Source organism: Bactrocera latifrons, unplaced genomic scaffold, assembly GCF_001853355.1.
Source record: "Bactrocera latifrons isolate USDA-ARS-PBARC rearing strain unplaced genomic scaffold, ASM185335v1 scaffold_20, whole genome shotgun sequence".
Taxonomy (NCBI): Eukaryota; Metazoa; Arthropoda; class Insecta; order Diptera; family Tephritidae; genus Bactrocera; species Bactrocera latifrons.
This window is the reverse complement of record NW_017535519.1, coordinates 1778429-1799558: the sequence shown is the minus strand read 5'-3', so window position 1 is coordinate 1799558 and position 21130 is coordinate 1778429. Positions and strand designations below refer to the sequence as shown.

At 34.7% G+C, this 21130-nt stretch overlaps 1 protein-coding gene across 1 annotated transcript; it reads left to right on the top strand.

Moving 5' to 3' along the window:
• The first annotated feature begins 3399 nt into the window (after positions 1-3399).
• LOC108967965 (insulin-like) lies at positions 3400-19549 on the top strand. The gene is made up of 3 exons (XM_018931677.1): positions 3400-5123; positions 18561-18789; positions 18863-19549. The coding sequence occupies exons 2-3, from the start codon at positions 18561-18563 to the stop codon at positions 19015-19017; spliced, it is 384 nt and encodes a 127-aa protein (XP_018787222.1). The 5' UTR covers positions 3400-5123; the 3' UTR covers positions 19018-19549.
• Positions 19550-21130: the final 1581 nt, after the last annotated feature.

Genomic DNA, 21130 nt, shown 5'->3' with positions numbered 1-21130 from the left:
AATCGCGTAAGCGGTGACTACGCCAATCAAGAAGAAGAAGAATGTTGCCAAGTATTTTAATCAAGCTATTGCACAAAGTGACATGATTCGGTCATTTTTATTTAAATCATTATTGGGAATTGCAAATGAGTTAGTCGATCAGAGAAGAAAATGAGGATGTTAATTGCTGAAAAAAAATCCCTACTCAGGCTGAAAGGATTCGTAGAAGACGTTCTGAATTCTAACTCAGTCTCCGAGGTAAAAAATAGTATTAAATGACTAGTTTATATTCAAAATTTTCATCGACAAAAGAAAACGCTATAAGTAAGTAAGGAATGTCAGCTTCAAGTAGTGTGAAAGTATTTCCGGATTTAATCGAAGAAAATACTTAAAATAAATATCTACGATTTGTTTGAAATATACTCATGTATGTCAGTCAAACATTTCATAAAATGTTATGAAATGTAAGATAAGGGGATAAAATGTCACAGCTAAATAAATTGAATGCTTCTAAAGAGTTAAATATGTTAGTTAATCAACAACTGTTACTTCTCGACAGAAAAAGTCGAACCTCGAAAAATATAATATATCTGGCAACAGGAAAAGTAAATTAAGTTTTTAATAGACAAAATTTGGACAAAAGGTCATTAATTCACAGTCTTCACAATGGAGTTTTATTCAAAAAATTGGTTTTTGTTGCTGTGAAGAATAATTAATAATTTCCGTGTTGCTAATCAAGATAAACTGTCTGAAATAAATAATTTAAATCTATTTTTATTACATTCGTTATTTATTTGATCTTTTTTCATTCTTACAAATTTGTTTTTCACGCTTACATACTATGTACTCATATACTATACATATATACATATATGTACTATATGTATTACGTAACATGCGAACAGCATGTGCCATATTAGCAGATAGAAACTTGGACGATTTTTGACCCGCAAAAATTAGAAGTAAGGAAGAGCAAATGCTAAGAATCACTACCATTTTAGATAAATATTTTTTCTCCAAATATTATGATTCTTTTCTGGAGAATCAATGTCGTCGCAGCTTCAAAATCTTCCAATTCAATATATTTCAAATGATGAAGTAGATAGATTGTCACCTAATTTTTAGCCATTCCGCTTATGGGCGCAGTATATTTTTTTAATATTGAAGCTCGAAAATTCTACAAAATAATGCGGCGACTAATAGAAGGTTTCAAGACCGGAGCATACTCTTGTAGAAACCCCAGAGGTGATCTAGTGACTGATACCCAGAGCATACTAAACTTATGGAGGGAATACTTTTCCAGCCTGCTGAATGGCCGTGAAAGCAAAATATCTGGAGATAGCGAACCCGATTATCCCCTCGATGACGATGGAGCAGTCGTTCCATTGCCCGACCATGAAGAAGTTCGAATAGCAATTACCCGCCCAAAGAACAACAAAGCGGTGTGTGCCGATGAATTGCCAGCCGAGCTACCAAGGCGCTTTGACAATTAGTCTTAATACTTTGTTTCGAAATTGTTGGATGACTTTCTTATTGTTTGCGTTAATATCTCCCTAGAGTTGTGCACCATAGCTCCATATCGCTCGGAGTATTTGTTTATAAATAGCTTAGAGTCAAGCGTGATTCCTAAGTATTTAGCGGAATTGAACGACGGTATTCGTGTACCTTGTGAAACCCCTGGTTTTATTTCCCTAAGAATAGAATATTTGTCCCCTTGTTTAACGCGAAAGTGGCGATCTGATAAATACGATTTTATGATGTCATAATGCTCTTTCGGTAAAATCATTTTCAGTTTCGAAAGCAGTCCTTTTTGATAAATTTTATCAAATACTTTTACAACATCCACAAGCACGGTAGAACATAATTTTTTTTCCTCAAAGGCTTTTTCAGTAATGTGTATAATCCGGTGGTTTGATCAATCGTAGAATGATTGGTCGAAACCTAAATTAATGCGCTGGAATTATGGTTTTTCGTTCTCTGATTTTTATTGAGGTCATACCCTTATTTTCCCGGTTTGGAAATCATGACAATTTCAGCAATTTCGCTTGTATAATTTTGACCATGCGTACGGTGATGTTGTGGCCAGTGCGATTTTATTTATTCACTAATTGCTACTGTTTTTCTGCAATTCCACGTCTATTCAACTCAATAGTTCGACACCTGGGCGTGGATAATCAAGAAGCTAAGCGTCCAATTAAGAATGATTGTAATCTGTAGCCTCTCGGAGATTATGTATCTACCGTGACTTGAAAGCTATTTGAGAATAATATGGCATTTAATAGGGTTTGAAGGTCAAGTATACTATAAGAACCCACGAAACTTGTCAATAATTTATGATTTTCATAGACTCCGCTGGCACGTGGTGTATTTTTATATTCAAAATTTCTTCAGTGTTTGTTTCTTTACGGTGATAGGTTAATGATTAAGCGTGTACTTATGTATGTCTGTCTTGCAGACAGAAATTTTATAATTCATTCTTTGGTATTTAAAATATCACGCTTCCGTTTAAAGGCAAATCGTGTCCGTTATCAAACCAAATTAGTTACAAATTTTATAGCTTTCTTTGCTATTCTAATGTGTGCTTATTACGCATAATTCTACCAAAAGCCTAAATTCGTGAACCAGTCATACTTAAGTTAAACAGGCTCGTGACTTTTATACGTAAGTAGCTAAGGCACATCCGTATTAAATAATTCTGCTTTATCATATTTAAGCATTTAAGTTCCATAAATTTGCAATAAGGTAATAAATATGTTCAAAGCATGATAAAAAATCACATCTTAAAACACCGCATCACTCCGATATAGGTGACAAAAGACAACTCAACCGAAACGTATATTAGGAATGGAATATTTGATGAAAGCCAGGTGGAGCTATCGCCTTCTTAAATAAATGTTTTCAGAGTTAAAGGGCAGCTCATATAAACCTCTGGTAAGATACCCAAATGCAAATAAAGTTTGAATGGCTTTAATATGAGAATTATACATATATTCTCTCATAATGAGACGCGTACATTTGACATGCCAAACATCTTACAGATGCTTTTGCAAAAAGATAAATGACTCTTACTGCGACTAGCGTTATAAAAAGAAAAATACTCCACCGTTTTGAAATTCTTTTGATAATGGTGGCAATAGTGGTAGGACTTAAACCCTTCTATTAATATATTTACATGTAAAGCACACGCATAAGCACTTTTTTGATAGTGGCCAAGAAATACCAAAAAAACTAACAGCTGCGTGCTGTATTAGCCGTTTCATCTATATATAGGTACATACATACATATGTGATTCTTATCGTGCTTGTGGTTTGCTGTTTATTGTATTAAGTATCAAAATGATAATTAGTAAACAGCAGCGAATCGACAGCACCGACGAAGCTGTGGCCGAAGACACAGTTTTTAGGAGGCTCTTTTGCAAATTGGCTGTGAAACGGCGAACAACACGCGCTGTGCTACATATAACATACTAAACAATTAGGAAATTCAGAAAAAATTTTAACATAATTAGTAAAAGCATTAAAAAAATACAAATTCGGTTTCTTAAAAAATAAAAAAATCCAACATTTATTCGGTTGAAAGCTGGTGAAAATCTTGAGAAACTTTAGAAAAGTTCATGTCATTGCCAGCACAACGAGTTGTTTGAGTGAGAATAAATTGAAAATAAACTATAATTCAGTTAAGTACGTTGATTACATAATAAATATAAAAAAAACAAAAAAATTTAACTATCAAACAAATCACAATCGCAGTTAAGTAGTTAAATCTCGTCAAACATCTTTATTAATATATAAAAATATAAACAAGTGTTTAGCCTTCGCACACAAAGTTAGTAATACATCAGATGTGAAAACCCACATAACATAGGAAACCACAGTAATAACACAACAACAATATAAGATAAAAACAGCAATAGACAAGAAGTAATAAACTCTAACATCAGCCGCGCTGCAAACGCTCTGACGCACAGCAGTGTTTGTTATCCAGTTGTCAAACGCACCTGCGGTGTGAGTGAATGCTCAAACATCGCGTCTAACTATAGCACAGATCACGCTAAAAATAGCACAAACATTGACAGCCGCGCTAAGATACGCCAAGGAATCCACTGTCTTACACTTACACCTATCAATGCGTACATACGAGTAGAAGGTATTTAAACATAAATTTGTGCGCTGTTAGGTGGCAAGCAGCATACCCGTAGGCAGGCATTGGGGCTCCAAGCTATAAGCGCTCATTCGCGCTCTGTGGCTAGCTGCTGCTGGACGCTTGCTGAGGATAGGTGCCACGGCTATTATGGTATACTGTGTCTTAGGCAAAAACAGGTCCAAAAATAGTCACTGGCGTGTTAAACATTAATGCCGGGCAGCAACACCAATACACAACAAGCGAAAAAGTGGAAAAAATACTGAACAATCAGCAGCAAACAGCTACTTATATTCCCTGCAATTGAACATAGATTCATTTGTAACGTGGACACAACTTCAAGCAAACAAACACAGTAATTTTAATAATAAGCAGCGCCAGTAGTGCATTGAACAAGTAGGCAACATTGTAGCCGACTAGAAGACTCCAAAGCACCTCGCGTACGAGCGCTTGGACCAGAGCGATGTTGAGCTCACACCGAAACAGTGCGAACCGCGCACCGCAACACTGCAAACGTCAATAAACATAAATGAGGAATTGCATTATTCGGTGGCGTTACCGTTAGTCACATAAGTAAAAATTATAAAAATAAATTTAAAAAATAAATTGCAATTTTGTTTCAAAAGAAATTAGCAAAAAGAAAAAATATAATTTTATGTTTTAAATTGCTAGTGATGTGCAACTTGTGATCTTCAATTACGCGTTTACGTAAAACATAAATTCAATTAATATAGTAACTCAGTTATCTCAAAATAAAAAAAGTTCCTGAAAAGGTGATTTTGGTGAAAAGAAGCGAATCATAAGGTTTAAGCTTTGAAGTGGAACTACAAAGTACGAGTGTAATAGCCAATAAATATAACAAAGTTTCAGAAAATTTCGGCAAAATCTGTTGCTGTCAGCGCGGGAGACGTCAGTTTGTTTATTTGTGTCCACAGGCATATAATGTTTAGATATCGCTTAAGTACTCATATACGTAGCGGTCAGACAACAACAATCACACAAAGTAAGTAAACATTTCAATATGGTATTAGATATTTCTACAAACATTGACGGCAGGCATTTTTTCTTTCGGTATCAGGTGCTTTATTTGGATATTCTTAAAATCGCATTGACATTTTAGTGCACGTAATCATATGCGCACAAGTAAAAAAATCGGGCAAATTTCATTTTTTTTTTTTTTTGGTATATAATCGACCTCGTTTAAATTGATGTCAATGTCTGTTTGTGCATTCATTTTTCGGTCAATGCCAACAGTTGAAAGAACTAGATAATTGTTTATTAAGCTGGAATTAAGAAATCTAATATATGTACATCAAATACTTTAAAGCTCATTAATGCTGCTAAAAGTAAAAAAAAAATATTCTAAATTATTTTAAATTCAGTCATTATTGTTGTTTCCGTAAAATTGTCTCTATATTATGCAAAATAAGGAACCGGAAATATTTTTCAAAAAAGGAATTAACACTCAGTCCATATATACACAAAGATACTTGTGAAAATAAAAACCGTAAATGGTTTAGACTCAGCTATTCGACGCTGTCCATCAGCTGGATACTTGTCTGATTATCACTTCTGACGGGGAAACACTTATTGCTGAAGCTTAAGTAAACAATAAATCTAATAATATCGTGCTTTAAGTCGGCATTTAAAAGCCTTTTAAATTAGCTTTACTAAAACTGCGCTGAACCTATATATAAAACAAGTAGGAAGGGCTAGGTTTGGCTGCAACTGAACATTTTGTACTCTTGCAACTTGCAAGAATCAAAGCCAAGGAAATCAAAGCCGGATATTCGAAAATCCTGATATTACTTACATATGTATATAGGGGATAGGCCAAGGTTTCGTTCAAATTTATCTATTTTAGGCATAAAGATACACTGTTATGAGTCAACACGCTCTCTTATTTTTATTGGGATAACTAAATGTCACCCGGAAGTTCGAAAATATTTATATTAGGTATATGGGGGTTAAGGGAAGTATTGGTCCGTTTCATCTCATTTTTGACAACAGACACACCATTAGAGGAGAAGGATTACACCTTCATTTCAGTTATATATATCACACATTGACAGACATTTTCGATCAAAAGTCAACAATAGGTACCGGGGTCGAAATATTCGTTACTTGCAGTTTTTTTTTTATTGGATTATAACAATTTTATTTCACATTTTCAGGTGGCACACACTAAACACATTATTCGTACAAATTTTTATCACGTTATACCAATTGCTTCTTGATTTGTGTACTGAAAACTGAACGAATCAAGTGGAATTTATAATTGTGCCATATGGAAAGTAGACGTGGGTGCTGGCCGATTTTGTCCATTTTCACAGGGTGACCTAATAATGTAAGAGGAACGTACTATATTTTCACCAAAAAGTGGGCGGTATTCAGACCGGCACCTCTAAAGCTCTCTCATCCCATCCCAATGCTAAAATTTAACGTCTCTGTTTTTACACTGTCGATAGAAGTTCTTATAAGATTTGTTCTCAGCGAATTTGGTTGCTGTAGCTAAAGCGGTTTAGGAGATAGGCACATTAAACTTATTAGGGGCTGCGTCACGCCCACTTTTCCAAAAAATTTTGCCCACAGTGCATTTTGTTACTGCGATCTTCTGTACCAAGTTACACCTTTATACCTTAATTTAATGCTTAGTTGTGGCGCTTTATATGTTATCGATTAATGACAATTTATGGGCGTGCCAGAGGTCCGATTAAGCCCATCTACGAACTCATGTTTTTACTCAAGTTACAGCTTGCACGGAAGACAGACTCATTCTGATTATTTATATATATTGTATTATATATAACCCTATAGGAGGATGGAGGTATGTGTAGAAGTGCACGCAAGTGAGGATGATCGCCATGCACTTGGGAGTGGCCAGAAACGATTATTTTACTATGGCTCAAGCAGCTCACGACTTCAGGTCTTTGGCCAAGTATCCTCTGGGTAGCCTAAGAACATTGTATAACCCTACAAGTAACGAAAGAATCAGCTGTTTTCCAAGAATTTTTCACAGCTGAGATCACCTGATCGAAATCTGCCYTTTTTAGTCGCAGAGATGTAATTAAAAGAAATGTAGTAGATTTAATTTTTTGTGAAAAAGTATTTGTTACGGAAAACATTAATGAAAACTTTCAAGAATRTTTTTGAAACAAAAGATTATTGGATGTTTATTGCTCTTCCTCACCACCTCTGAGGTTGCAAAGTAGGCGCGCTACCGATCTGTTTTGGGTGTTYGGCTMMCCAGGAGGCCTATTTTCACCCTTTTTATATATACAGTTTTAAATCAATCTACTTATTATAAAAAATATGACTAGACAAAAATAAATATATAAAGTCAGGTACAATTCATGAATATTAATTACATTAAAAATATAACACTGACAATATAAGTATGTCAAAACAATCAACTGGAAAATATTTAAACAAAAAGCAAAATGAATATAAAAAAAATTAGGTACAATTCTATTGTATGTATACATTAACAATACAAGTCGATTGCTTGTGTTAATTTTAACAAAAACAAAAATTAATATAAAAAATCAGGTACAATTCAGGAAAATCAACAATAATATTCAAAACAATCTACTAGGTAATAAATAATATTTACTAAATATTCTAAATCACCCACAGCGAAATACTTATTACAAACCCTATCAAAGGAATAGYGGTGGAAAGAAGGGTCCTATACCTGGTACACGAAAACACTTAAAAAACAAAAAAATATTGATAATAAGCGTACAAACCTAATCGCTAAAATTCTCATTTCAAAATCACAGATCAAAGTAGCTATGGAAAAAAAATATTTTTTTATAAAATTGGAAACATTTAATAATATATTGATACAATAATTAATATTTTGGACAAAACTGACTAAATTTGATATTTAGGAATTTAAATAATCGAAAAATATTTGAATATTTTATAAAAATATTGTTAAAGTTATAAATTTTAAAACCTAACACGGCAACACACTATAGCAGATTTGAGGCATTTGAACGTTTTRGTAGTAGAATATTTTGGGGCAACCCGTACCAAGTGCCTAATTTGTAGTAGATTTTTGCGTATGTGTTAGTGAAAAATGAAGGATTGGTTACTTGTAGCTTTATACAATGCCTAAGAACATCCGTTTGAAGGCGAGCTGAAGTGAGAAGGCGAAACATCCCCTACATAGGCTCCCGGCTCGTAAAAAAACACCCAATAAAAATAACAACCAAACAGTCGTCGCGCTCGCGACTTCTCCCCCACGTCACTGTTGACAGTCATAACTTCGAAGATAATTTCGTCTATTTGGGAACCAGCATCAACACCAACAACAACGTCAGCCTAGAAACTCAACACAGGATATCTCTTGCCCACAGGTGCTACTTCGGACTGAGTCGGCAATTGAGAAGTAAAGTCCTCTCTCGACGAACAAAAACAAAACTCTATAAGTCACTCATTCTTTCCGTCCTGCTATATGGTGCAGAGGCTTAAACGATGAAAGCGACTGGTGAGTCGACGTTGCGAATTTTCGCGAGAAAAGTTCTGAGAAAGATTTATGGTCAGTTATTGGTTGGCCACTTCGAATATCGCATTCGATGGAAAGATGAGCTGTATGAAATATACGACGACATTGTCATGTTGTCCGAATGGACGAAAACTCTGCAGCTCTGAAAGTATTCGACGCAGTACCCGCCGGGGGAAGCAAAGGAAGAGGAAGTCCTCCACTCCATTGGAAGGACCTGGTGGAGAAGGACCTGGCTTCGCTTGGAATCTCCAATTGGCGCCACCTTGCGGAAAGAGGCAACGACTGGAGCGCTATTGTTAACTCGGCTATAACCGCTTAAGCGGTTTCAACGCCATTAAAGAAGAAAGATATAACCCTATATCAATCTCCCTAATTTTAGGTAATACGTACAACCGTTCGGTGAACAAAACTGTACCAACTGGTTTCAAGACTATAACTAGTAGATCCGACGATCCGTTGTTCTCTACATTCAATACAGTGAAAATATTATTTACAAATAAAGACGAAGATTGATTTACATATGTATGTAAATATTTGCCAATGGAAAAAATAATGGATTATCCATTTGCGTTTTACTGTAAATTATAATAATTATACTTTTTTTGTACACAGTGAAATTCTCCATTACGACAGTCCTTATAAGCGGAAAGACATGAAAATTTGCACGGGTGTTTCTTAAGTCCTTGAGTAAATCCTAATAACCCTCGATTTCACAAATTATGTATGTATTTATAATTCAATAATGGCTGAAAATTGGTGATGAGTTAGCTTGACACCTCGGGCCGAGCATAGGCTACTTTCTAGCGGTTTATGTTAAAAGCCATAAATAGAATTATACTAATAGTTACTTAACAAGAAAAAGTTGAATCATAACTTTAGATGGGTTCATAAAAGCTCACAAATATTCTTGAAGCCGATATTGCAATTGCATTCGATGAATAATGCTGAACAAAGCACTACCATATGATTAGATACAGGGCGTGAGACGCGCCATCTTCTGCTCGACTCCTCCACTGTTATACGCTATAAGAGGAAGCATATGTATATGTAACGATATACGATGCAGATGGAGAGACTGTGAAGACATTTGTTAATATGTTGTTACATCATGCGTATGTACTATTCCTTAAGTGATTTACGAAGTCAACAAAAAATGTTGATTGCCAATTTTTTGTTCTTGTCCATTATATAGTTATCAATTAATTGTCCTACCTGATATTAGCATGCATTTGTTAATTCAGTACAAAATTTCACAATAAAATATTTTTTTTACTTTTAATATAATTCAGATATAAACTAACCTATCTTATGCATAGTTTGAACGCAATATTCATTAGTTTAGAAGAAAACGTGGCACATAATTTTTACATATAGAAATAGATAGACAAGCAAACCAATTCTTTACTGATATATTAATATTTCAGTTTTTCTTAAAATTACATCCCTTAAAACTTATTGCAAAAAAAATTTATTAAAATATAGAAACAATTATGTATATCTGATACAATCAATCAAAATCATTGGTAACCTCTCTTTTGTTTTGACGTACTAATAAATTGTGGGTTCAACGTGACGTATGCGTAATTTTTAGTTCCCAGCGAATCCAACCTGCCAAAAGGATTATGCTTATTGTAAATTAAAAACTTAGATCTCCACAGAATGTTGCCACTTCTTGAGAAATATACTGTAATTATTCATTAAGAAAAAAGATATTGAATTAAAATAGTGGACGAGTTTTTAACACTATCACACACATTATTTATATACATTTTTTGTATTACCGGAATGAAAATTATAATGATTCCATTTTACTGCTCCTCCTTCATTTCTGTAGTGCATTTAAAGAAAAGCGATAATATTTTCTTAAATTCCACAAGTATGAAAAATACTAAAGTTTACCATATATCGAAATCCGACGAACCGTCCGACCTTTATTCAAGTAAACATACAAATATCAGCATTAATTATATTTCACAAATGTAAGATGACCCTTTGCTAGTTATCAAGCGATAATAAAAATCAGATTTTAATTACAGCTCCAGTATGCTTTAAGAATCCATAATTGTGAAAAAAGTTCAGAAGGTACTTAATATTTTGGGATGATAATAAAATTGTAGAAAAATTTTTGTCCGTTTTTTAAACATTGGCAACAATTTTTCAAATCTGCAAATGACTTTATTTACAAAATATGGCTCTTGCAATCAGTATTTGTGGTCTTTCAATCTGATGAGCAAGTCGAAAGCTTTCTATGGGCGATCGTAATCATTCGCGAGCTAATCCCTCAGCTTTTTGTATATAGCTGCCGATTAAAATCAAGTTCTTGTGCAAAAACTTAAACATGTGAAGGATACAGCTTTGTTGCAAAAATGCAAAGATAACGTTTTTTTCTTGTTAGAAAATTTAAAACGCGACTGGGGAAAATGAGAGCATAAATATGAACCAAAACGCTTAAGTACAACCACTTCGACTTCTTCTCAGAAAGGTGACACTAATGTAAATCATCAATCTGGAAAGCCCATAACTAACGGCCAGCATAACTAAAGGTGCTAATAAAGCCCAACAACATCTGTCTGAAAATCAAACAAATACGAATGCCACTGGTGATATTACTGGTAATTAATTCTCAACAAGCTTAATAAGCTAGAAGAGCAAAATAGACTTATCCACGAACGTCTTACCAAACTAGAGCGACAGCACAGCGAAAATAAAGCGCAAAAATGAAACCGATGAAAATTATGACCTGGAATCAACTCAAACGTAGTAAGGAATAAGAGACATTACCCCATTTTGAAAAAATTGATATTTGTCTCATATCAGAAACTCATTTTACAAATGAGACTTTTGTTAGATTCATAAACTAGAAGACGTATTGCGCGAACCACCCAAATAACAATGCGAGAGGGGGAGTGCCATAATTATCAGAGATAATATTCCCTACTACGAAGAAATTAATACAAGTATTCCATAATTCCAAACTACGACCATATCGGTTGAATCTAGTTTCGGAAAAATAAGCTTTACCGCAATATATATATCCCACCTAGACACAATATTAAAATGGACTTGTACACAGAACTTATATTAAAACACCATGGGAAATTCATCATGGGTGGTGGTTTTAACAAAACAGTCACAATGGGGTTAAAGAGCTACGACACCGAAGGGAAGCAAGCTATTTAAAGCTGTTACGACCACTGGATGCGACTTCATGTCTACTGGTAAACCGACTTACTGACCTTCCGACACAAGGAAATTACCTGTCTTAATCGACTTTTCCATCACTCGACAAATATCGAGGACATTCATTACTATTGAAAATGGATTTGACTTAAATTCGAACCACTCGCCAGTATATCTAACCCTAAACGGCCACCTAAAAGAAATCGATATACCGCCTTATCTTTCTTATAGACATACGGATTGAGAGTATTTCAAAGTGATGATCGACAAAAATATTGATTTTAAAGTAAATATAACAGCTCAAGATATTGTAGAAGATGAAGTTCATATATTTACGAAAGCTATTCAGGAATCGGCTTGGAAAAGTACTCCTGTTTCTAAACAAAAAAAACTTTTATATTAAATATCCATCGGACATTTTAGATCTCATAAAGACAGTTGACAGTCCTTGGCCTGATAAAAATCCGGGTCCGTTCCGGTTTTCGTAGACCCGACTGTCGGGGAACGGAATGGTGTTTAGTCATATTCTGTTCCAAGGAACTTCACCTCAGATGGAAGGATCGCAATGTGTAGAAGAAATCCAACCAGCAACAATTAAAGAAGTGGAAAATATAATTAAAAGTAGACATAAATCAAGAAAAGCTCCCGGCTTCGACTTGGTGACAGCTGAGGTACTGAAAAATCTAACGCGGAAAGCATTAGAAAAACTTACATCGATAATAAACGTCTGCTTAAATCTCAGATACGTTCCATTGTCATGGAAGCTATCTGAAATCATTATGGTACAAAAACCCGGGAAAAGCGCACAGAAAGCATCTTCATATCGTCCAATCTCACTGTTGCCTATTTTATCCAAACTACTTGAAGTTGTAATTATAAAAAGACTTCAGAACATAATTGAAGAAAAGGACCTTATACCAATTGATCAATTTGGATTTAGATCGCAACATTCTACAATCGATCGAGTTCATCGAATGACAGATATAATCGAGGATGCGATGGATTTGCACAGCTGTTTTTCTTGATGTATCTCAGGCGTTTGATAGAGTATGGCACCAAGGCTTACTTCATAAATTAAGGCTTCTCTTCCCACAGCATTGAGCTACTTGCCTCTTACCTGAGCAACCGCTACTTAAGAATCAAGCGGGAACAAACATATACTATGTTACAGCCAATAAAAACAGGTGTACCCCAAGAAAGTATCCTGGGACCACTCTTATACATTTTGTTTACTGGCAATATGCCTACGCCGCCAAACAGCACAATCGCCACATTTATAGATGATACCTGCATCATTACTACTGGTAAAAATGTAGTAGAGTCGTCGAACAGAAAGCAGTCTTTAATCAACCTAATTGTAGAATGGACACAAAAATGGAATATTACTCCTAACGAGTTGAAGTCTATACATATAAACTTCACTAACAAAACTGATACGTATTATATATCCCCTTATATATTGGGATTGAAGTAATTCCGTACTCCACCTGGGCAAAATATCTTGGCTTGACGCTGGATGCAAAGTTAAAGTGGAAGGAGCATAGTCAAAGACAAATTGCAGAACTAAAACTAAAATACAACAAAATAAATTGGTTAATCGGCAAAAAATCACCCCTAACAGCCTCAAATAATTTGGACATACAGAATTCATACCGTTATACATCGAAATGGTGCAAAGATTCCAAAATGAAGTTCTGCGAAAAATTGTAAATGACCGGTGGTACATACGGAACTCAGATTTACATCGTGATCTTCACATAAAAATGGTTCGGGAAGTCATCCGCGAAACGGCATCGAAACATGCCACAAGGTTGCAAAACCACGTAAACGCTGAAGCCCGATAACTAGGATAGGCTAGAAATAGCAGGCGCAGACTGAAAAGAACAACGTTCCATGATCTTCTAAGCAAATAAGAAATATTATAATATTTAGTTTTTAATACAAAGTTTAATTTTGAAAAAGCTTATTAATAGAGCTTTATTGTTTGACCCTTAGTTGCAATTCGAATGAAATGTAAAACCATATCTTGTTACGTTTAAGTAAAAAACAAAACAAAACAAAAATACAGTGGTAAATTTACTCGCGGCAGTCAGCGTTTGCTGGACTTTTTCTTCATTTCATTTCTTCTATATTCTTTATGCCACGCATACGTTTTCTTAGACATAAGTACTGCATATAAATCAAAAATATCTTTAAGAATTGGTTTTTTCTCTGGTATCAATTTTCATTAAATTGAACACGGGAAAATAATATTTTCAAAGTGAAAAAATTGTTTATTGAGCATTTTTTTCTATTTCAAAACAGTTGTATAAAACTGTTATATATACGAATATATTCAACTGAAAAGGGTTTCTACAATTTTTGGTAATTTTTTCCGTTCAGCGCGATTCGGCTTCCGTAAAAGGGTTTTGACGAGATGCCAAGCCAAATGTTGGGCAACTCTCATCTTTTTACACTTTGCCACACTCCAATCTCAATTTTTATTAGAAAAAGACACTGAACGCAAAGCGTTCACTGTGGCAAACTCTTAGTTTTTTGCGCTTCCTTGTTTAAGTATGAACTGTCACGCAAAGCCCAAAAACGTTTTATGTCAATGGGTCTTTACGTATGATTGTACCAAACGGTAATTTCGACTAAATCCGATTTGATACCGTTATGATAAAGGTAAACTGAAAACACATTTTTGCCCGAAAGTGTATTATAACATACATAGTATCTATCGATTCTCACTGCTTGTGTTACTATACTATACACTACAGGAAAAGGTTTAATAGTATGAAAAGGCGCCTTTATAATAACTGTAAATCGCAATAATCAAGAGAAACACGCTTTGAACATAAAAAATTTAATCTATTCAAATCAGCGTTTAATTTTAAATGAATGAATTAAGTCAAGCTTATCTCTGTTTAGTAACTCAAGCACATGTGGGTAAATGCAAGTTTCAAATGTAGATACAAATATAAACTCCAAACACGAGCATGCACACTATCATCTATATACTTATGTTTGTATGTACATTTATAGTAATTGCCTGGTATGCAGTCAGTATTATTTATAATAATTTAGATTTTATTCTCTTAAGTACTTAATTGCATTCTTATACTAAGTACGGATTTCTATGAGAGCGCAAACGAAGGCGAACTGGCGTCTTCTGGTAATTTTGTGTTATTGTATTTAACATAGTATGCATACTTGTGGGATGTCGTTGTTAAATCGGCAAATCTATGCAAGCTATAATTACATAGTTGCTCATGCATTTGTTTGTTCATGTTGGGTTCCGATTTCCCCAAGGCGGTCAGAGTTTTTTAAGTTTTTTCTTCTCGTGGCTTTATTAAAATAGATTAACTACTTTTTCCCAAGCAAAACTTAAGTGACAACGCTACGCTAACGCTTTCGAAGCCAACAACTGAAATGTAAACAACAATAAGTTTAATTACAAAAGCAACAGTGGCGGCGGCAACAACAAATCCATGCCCTAAATGATAAGAAATGCATTGAGCGAGCTCCTCCAAAGTTATTCGTAAACATTTATACATACATACATATATGTGTAAATGTTTATTTTTAAACATTGAAATTTATTTTAATATGTACACACGCCTGTACTCTTAATGATTAATCGAAACTCAAAGCATACAAGGAATTAAAAACAATTATATATGTATAGGTACATAATTAATTATACTCAATGTAGGCGATAATTATCTACCAATTTGTAACCATATACACTTATGAGTACATCTAGTTATACATATGTATGTATATTGAGCGCTCGTAGTATTGATATGTAATAAATCTGACAATTCAAAAATATTTTCTGCGAGGAAGCAAAGGTTATCTACCTCATAACCATTTTATACGTACCCATGTATATATTTTATTATTGACATCACTGAGAACAACACCCGATATGTGTAGACTCCCTGTAGCCGCTTCATGAACATGTATTACATGCACCAACATTTGTTAGTTATAATAATAGTACTTCGAGAATGTAAGTTTTTCTTATTTTATAAGCACTTACAGCACTCGTCTTATTGAAACGAATTAACACGAAAAGATGGCTGTTTCGCAACATGCGCATTTTTAAGGAAACTCCACAGAAACAGCTCTAAACTCGATGCTAGCAGAGATTGAAAAATTGCTGAAAGTAAAAACATACGCATTAATAGTCTTCCTTGACGTAGAAAGCGCTTTCAATAACGTCCAGTTACTGAAAGCTCTTAAAGATCTGAACATCACCGAACCTCCATAATTTCAAATCTGGAAGTTTCACTATGCGTATCTCTCGACATAAGTATACTTCAAGGAGAGGTGTTATTTTCACTTTTCTTGACCTTAACAATATATTAAATTATTAAATTTTGTTAAATTTAGAAAAGAAGGGGGAACATGTAGTGAGCTACGCTGATGACATGGCGGTTTCGGTTAGAGGTAAATATACTCTCGCAAACCCTCTGCAAACAATTGTAAATGGCATAAATTAAATCAGTAATTATTAACCTGTAATTAAATCAGCATCGTATTGTTGATTGGGAAACAAAGAAATCCAGACGTTACGGAGACATAAAAAATTCGTACCAGACTATCAATAGGAGAGAAAGCACGCTACTTAGGTCTAAGGGATAAATATGTAAAATTAGAGAGAATCGCCTTCCGACCACCAGAATACTGCAGTTTTTCCCAATCGGTGATCGCAGGTTTTCCTCGAAGATAATTAAATAATGCCCCGATCTCTTAGAGGATCTAACATCATATTATACGATAAACCTGCAATGGGTTCCAGTCCTGGCAACTGCCTACAGCATGCAATAACTACTGTTCTGTCAAGACGTTGAAGAAAAAGAGTGTTTAGAACACCTTCTTTGTGAAAGCTGGGCTTTGTATAAGAAAAAAATCGCAGCATCGGCCGAGGGTTTTTTGAAAGTGTCTCGCAGGTTGCACAGATAAAACATTTTATATTGATGAACTTCATCAGTAGCATCAGTAGCAAGGTAGTTAAGAGGGGAACAAATAGAGTGAAGCGATTTAATCATTTTCGTTTTACAATGGACCTCCTTAGAGCCTGGGTGCATCGTCAAACGTCCTACCTACCTAAATACTTGTACCTTTCAAATCTATATTTTATCAAATATATCAATTTTCCTCGAGCTATTGAATGCCAATAATATTTCAGCTAAATAAGAACATCCTTACCTTCATAAGTAACTCGCCACTTTCTATAAATAAAAATTTAATTTCACTGGATGAAAATTGATGAGTGGTCGATTTTAAAACCGTTGCACGGTCTCAATGCTGGTATTTATCATTTTGATAACACATTGTATTTTGCGGTTGACTTCATCTAAGTTAGTGGCGCGCTAGAAACACTTTGTAAAAATAATATACATTTTTCATATTTAACAAACGGGATTTGTTCCAATAATACATTTACATTTATTCACTCGCTCATAAAAAAAATCGGTATTTATGAACCTAATTCACAGTTTCACAGTCCATACTTAAGTTGTGCTTAAGATAAAACAGGAAAACAGTGTTTTACAGTTCATACTTAAGTCATGTTTCAGACAAGGCGGCTCCCTATCGTGCGACTTCTTCAATCACCTGCTGGAGAAAATAATTCGAGCTGCAGAACTTAAACGAGCAGGTACAATATTTTTTTATGATATTGATATCATCGGCCTCGACACCCGCGCCGTTAGTTCTGCTTTCTCTAGACTGGACAAGGAAGCAACACAAATGGGTCTGACAGTGAACGAGGACAAGACGAAATATCTCATGTCGTCAAACAAACAGTTGTCGCACTCGCGACTTGGCTCTCACAACACTGTTGACAGTCATAAATTTGAAGCCGTAGATAAGTGCGTTTATCTTGAAACCAGTGTAAACACCACCAACAATGTCAGCCTGGAAATTCAACGCAGGATAACTCTTGCCAACAGGTGCTACTTCGGACTGAGTAGGCAATTGAGAAGCAAAGTCCTCTTCAAACAAAAACCAAACTCTATAAGTCACACATAATTCCCATTCTGCTATATGGTGCAGAGGCTTGGACAACAACTGATGAGTCGACGTTGCGAGTATTCGAGAGAAAAGTTCTGCGAAATATTTATGGTCCGACATTGGTACGACATTGACATAGTTCAACGAATTATAAGACAGCGGCTACTCTGGATAAGTCATGTTGTCCGAATGGACGAAAACACTCCAACTCTGAAAGCATTCGACGCAGTACCGGGGGAAGCAGAGGAAGAGGACAACCTCCACTCCATTAGAAGGACCAAGTGGAGAAGGACCTGGCTTCGCTTGGAATATCCAATTGGCGCCACCTTGCGAAAAGAAGGAACGACTGGCGCGCTATTGTTAACTCGGCTATCATCGCGTGAGCGGTGTTTACGCCAGTAAAGAAGAAGAAGACTTAAGTTATGCTTAAGTGCTGAAAATGAGAGACTTAAGCTGTGCTTAAGTAACAGCTGATTTTTGTTTTGTATTGTTTTGAAATTTCAGTTATTTGTCAAAAGAACACACACACACACACAGTGAAACGCACACGACTACTGAGTCTGCTTAACTACGATTTTATTTGGACACAACTTAAGTGTGGACTGTGAAACCGGGCATAAGTCTTACACCTTTTGCTTTTATAATGTAGTCTTTATTCTATTTTACTGGATATTACTTAATTCTTTTGAGGTTCAAACGTTAAAAATATTGCAATTATGTCATAATTTTGTTGTTTACTTACAGATGATGTTTCCAAAACACACCATAAATTTTCCTAACCTGCTGTGCCTTAGTTTAGTCGTTATCAGTTTTGTATTTTGTGTGGAACTCTCGCCGCACTGTACAGAAGCTCTACCTTTACTTCCTGGTGGCAGTAATGATGTGGAGTTCAAACGCTACTGTAGTACTAATCTCTCAGATGCGATCCGTCTCATATGCGGTGGACGCTACTACTCACTGTCTCGAAAATTTCGTAAGTATACAAACAAATTTAAGTTTTTTTAACATAATTTAATTTTTTATTGTGCATTGTTTATTTTATGCAGCCGATAGTGTTGGCATGGGACACGTGTCCAGCCTGAAGCGGTTAGCCGGTGAGGAAGGTGAATATCGGCAACCTTTTCAAGGTGCCATACACGAGTGTTGTCGCCGTCCGTGCGGGTATCCGGAACTCAAATCATATTGTGAACCCGATTACTGATCTGCAATGATATGATAAAGACGGATGCGAGAGATTGGTAATAAACCATTTGACTTAGGCTCACGTGAAATTTCATTAATTTACATACTATACATACGTATTAGACATAACCTCATGCATTTGAATCATACGAATTTGTTTTAATGTCTTTTTAGTAATTAAATTAAAATCAATTATCTTAGTTTAAGGATTAAATGTCTCGGACATTATATGTATATTGCTATATACATACATATATTTATGTATACATAAGCGCATTGTGTGGTAGTTATGAGTAGTGAAAACAGGAGAATTTAAAGGTTGATAATGTGACCCATGTGATATAAGTACGTGAAGTTAAATAATTTGTATCAAACAATGATGAAAACAACAAAGCAGTCAGCAGCAATTTAAGAACTGGAGACATGCTAGCTCACGAAAGTTTTTGAAAAGAGTGAAAGCTGCCAATTTGCTGTACTTTGTTTTGCATTTTTTGTTTGTATGTACATATGTATATGCATATAAATATATCTACATACATGTGTTTATATGTATGTATGTATGTGTATTGAAAAACGTGGCTTGTGCTGTTTACAAATTTTATATTAGAAGTATTTGTTGAAATTATTGAATAAATTATTTGTTTTGTTTTATTGCTACTAAAATGCATTATTTCTAGTTAAATTGAATTTAGTTGAATTGATAAAAAGCAACGTACAGCGGATTTTATAGTTAGTTAAATCATTTATAATTTAATATAATTTAAATTGTTCGCTATAAAACTTTGTATGTAATATTTGCAAATATATAATTTATATAAATACAAACTAGAACTAATGGCTAATAAAAACAAAAATAATGTAATTCAAGTAAATTAATGTTGTTTCCTTCGAACTTGAAAACGAATTTGAATTTCGAGAACTAAAAGGATCGGACGGAACAAATATGGTGAATAGGTTGGCCGAACAATAAGCATGAGAGTAGACTTCCAGAAATAATTTTTCGCGGTTCTCCCAATATGTATATGAGAAATTATATCGATTCCGCCCAGAAGTGTATTTTTATACTCTCACTACACGTTAATACAGGTACTGAAACGTTTTTCGTAAATTTTAGAACTATGTGTTCAATTTCTATCTAACTTAACAGGTTCCCTGTCCAATGTATCACATGTGATACAAAATTATTTTCTTGTACCATGTGTACAGCGTCCAKGTATCATATATGAACAAATTTTTGGTTGATTTGAAATAAGTTTATTAAATGTATCACTGATGGTACATTGAGCGTATGCAATTCAACTTCGTAGTGCCACGTTCGTGTATCATAGCTGATACAAATTTTTTGTTACCGTTRTATCGCTGTCAAGATGTGTGGGATAGTTCAAAAATTCATCGATAACCTCTAAAAACRCCTACAGCAATATAATTTCAAAAATAAGTGTTGCACGTGTACCGTTAAAAATTAATTTTTGTATGGGGACAGGGAACCTGTTCAAAACTTAAACAAACAAATCATTTAATATTCATATCACACCACTAAAGCTATTTAAACCAAAGTATCTAAGAAGTAGTATTTCTAGCACTTTTTAAAACACTGTAAAATCAAATAATAACCATGCCCACTACCCATATAACGGCAATAAGTAAACGTTCCAGATTTATATAATTTTACACCAGAGATGGTACGGAAGGGATTCATGGGAGCCGATGTAAAAGTGTATCAACGGCAGTGACACCTCTCTCCTGTGGGGGAAATTATATACATCAAGAACTCTTGACCAACTTCAACCAAATTTTTTGCATAACATTGCTTTTGACGTTCTTATATTACGTTATTAAAAAATCGGCTCGCTGTGACCTTGCGACTAAAATGGACAAAATCGTTCTCATAATACCCCTTTTATATATGTATATACATATATATATATTTATGCATAAATGATCATAATGACCGTCCATGCAAGCTATAACTGCAGTAATAATTTAAATATCTGGATGAAACATACTACACGTGTGCCTTGGCACCGTAACAAGTTGTGTATTTTAGATGTGCGTAATCGGTCCATTGCCGTGTCTACAAACCACTCTTAATCGAAAAGTCTAAGCAGCAAATTATATACACAACTAAATAT

Coding starts and splice junctions, on each gene's coding strand:
- LOC108967965 (XM_018931677.1), top strand. CDS start 18,561: ATGATGTTTCCAAAACACACCATAAATTTTCCTAACCTGCTGTGCCTT. Junction 18,790..18,862: donor CTCACTGTCTCGAAAATTTC/GTAAGTATACAA, acceptor TATTTTATGCAG/CCGATAGTGTTGGCATGGGA.